Here is a 2500-nt window from a genome sequence, read left to right as displayed (position 1 = left end):
GATGAAGACACGATCATTGTAGTTCCCTTGAAAATTAATGCCCCTAGTTGGTTTTGATTATTGAAACGTTTGCCAGGCTAATCAACTTTAAGTCTTGAGGACTGAATTTGGCTTCCCTAGCGTGAGAAGCATCCACACCTACTAAGATCAGGCCAACAACAACTGTTTGTTTTAGAACTATGCTTTTAAACAAATCTTGAATTTTTTGTTGATTTTAGGAACTTAGCAAAGGTGATGCCAAAAGATATAATGAAGTCATTCAGCATGAAAACCTCAGAGTTGCTGTCTGTGAAATGATGGAAGGAACACCAAGATGTCCCCCAATTCTAAAGTATGATGACTAAAAAATTTAATGACTCTTTTTTCCTGTGTCATTAGCATGCCCCTAAAGTTTCATTCATCTTGCAGATTCACCATTCAAATTTCCATCCACCACTGTCAAATAACAAATTAAATGTAATGATTTAAGAAAGTGAACGGACTGGCCCCACGCAATCAAATTAAGTAAGCACAGGGCTCCATAGTATTGCAACTGTTGAAAATGGCAATGGTGTAATCCCTGTGGGAAAGATAATATGCTAGTTACTTCAACAGATGAAACGACAGAAGAGACCATGACTCTTGTAATACCATTTTGATACTATATCCGTGAAGCTACATGTACAAGAACCACCAGTATTGATGGGTCAGATCATTTATCTTGGTTGGGGAACAAAAAGTCCTGCAGGCGTGACGTTATAATGATTCAATGTGATATTTATGAAATAGACCATTTTACAGTTGTAGCCAAGTTACCTGGCCTTAGAATGGAAGCAAGGCTGCCAGTAACCCTGTTTTGATACAAACCTTCATGCTTTTCTGATGTTAATGTAGATTAATTAGAATTACAACAAGTGACACAATTACAAAATAAAGGCAGGGAGGTCTTCATCAAAGCAGGGATTACTGGCAGCCTTGCAGCCATTCATAGGCTAGGTCACTGAGCAAACAACTGTAAAATGGCCATTGGCACCCTAATTTCCTTTTCAGTTGTCCCTCCACAATCGTGTTGGCTATGCTAGTTGCAAACTCTTTCTCTTTCTCTGCATGAACTGATTAGGTTGTTTATTTATGCTTCAAATTTCAGAATATTTTGTCATAATATTGGTCTGTTCCACTGTGATTCTTGTTGAATACAGTTAACATTTAATTTGATTATTTCAGAAGTAAAATGAAGAAATTATTTGTCAAGTCTTATGACAGCTACTGTAAAATGATTGATCAGAATATGCATTTGAGTGGAAAGAAAATGAAGGTAAGAAATACATGTACTTGTGAATGTCGAAAGTGTAACATTTTGATGCAAGGCTGTGAACTCCAGTTTGTTTCCAAATGACTGGATATTTTCTTGCTCTGAAAGACAAAGAGCCTCTTTGCTGAACAGGCTAAGATTTGGGATCGTTTTATTTAAGTTTCTGCCTTGCACATAGACAGCTCTCAAGATATAATTTTTGTTGTAAAAGTGTAAGAATTAGAGTGCAAGAAGGGTGATTCCCTTCTGTTCCTCTCCCTGTCCTAAAGTCCTTTTACTTCTTGCTCTTGCCAAATTTTAAATATGCTCAATTTTTGAACTACAATACAAGTGCATCATCATTTGGGACGGCAGACGACTGAGGTTATAAGGGTGTGGCAATTGGATATTGCGTTGGGGTATTGCTGATAAAACATAGTCCTTGTACTTTTCTACAGAAACCACATTGGTTGGCTAGTCTATCTCTTGAGTATGTCTTTGTTCTAAATTGACCCCTGTTCTGACTCATAACCCAAGATTTCACGCTTTCCCTCCAAAGCGACCTTCACACGGTAAACTTAAGTTTGCAAACTCGTGTTGGCAAACTCAAGTTGGTGTGTGAAAGACACAACAACAGTTGGCAAACTATTGGCGAGAATAGAGACAAGTTCTATTTGTCGCCAACAGTTTGCCAACGTGTTTGTCGGCTGTTTTTGTGCCGTTCACACACACTAACTTGAGTTTGCCAAAATTGAGTTTGCAAACTCAAGTCTGCCGTGTGAAAGCCGCTTTACCCTGAGCACTTTGTTGCAGAGTTAAAAGCTGGGAGCTTAACTACAGAATACAGGGTCACTTATTTTCGTATCATTGAATGACAATAGTGCCAGTCTTTGTTCTAATGCTTCGTTCTTGAAAAGCCTCCGAATAATTGGCACGTTGTGGGCCGCACCCAACGGTTACTTCATCCTTAAAAAAATACTTTGGTAACGTAATGTCAGAATTGTTGGTACGTTCAGCCTCCAGTATCACTTCCCAAGAAAAGATTTTAGCCAGCGATGTTGAAACTTATGGCTGGAGCTAAGTTAACCCACTCCGGCACCAGTTCAATTAATATCCTTTGGTGTGTGTCTTAACTTAGGATCCTTTCCGGACTAACGAGGGTGTCTTTGATTATTCGTCGGTCAAACTGAGACTACAGAATATCAAGAGAACCATTGACACTGAGAACGC

The 2500-nt window shown here is 38.8% G+C and overlaps 1 protein-coding gene across 1 annotated transcript in view; it reads left to right on the top strand.

The window, feature by feature from the left end:
* Positions 1 to 2500, top strand: part of LOC137996931 (ubiquitin-conjugating enzyme E2 Z-like) — an 11158-nt gene that overhangs the window by 7383 nt on the left and 1275 nt on the right. The window contains exons 5-7 of the mRNA XM_068842575.1: positions 219 to 331; positions 1204 to 1294; positions 2409 to 2500. The exon at positions 2409 to 2500 is cut by the window's right edge and continues 1275 nt beyond it. Of these exons, the coding sequence (XP_068698676.1) occupies positions 219 to 331; positions 1204 to 1294; positions 2409 to 2500 (296 nt within the window). The remainder of the gene's footprint in view (positions 1 to 218; positions 332 to 1203; positions 1295 to 2408) is intronic.

This window comes from Montipora foliosa, chromosome 3 (assembly GCF_036669935.1).
Source record: "Montipora foliosa isolate CH-2021 chromosome 3, ASM3666993v2, whole genome shotgun sequence".
Classification (NCBI taxonomy): Eukaryota; Metazoa; Cnidaria; class Anthozoa; order Scleractinia; family Acroporidae; genus Montipora; species Montipora foliosa.
This window is presented reverse-complemented; position numbering and strand designations above follow the sequence as displayed.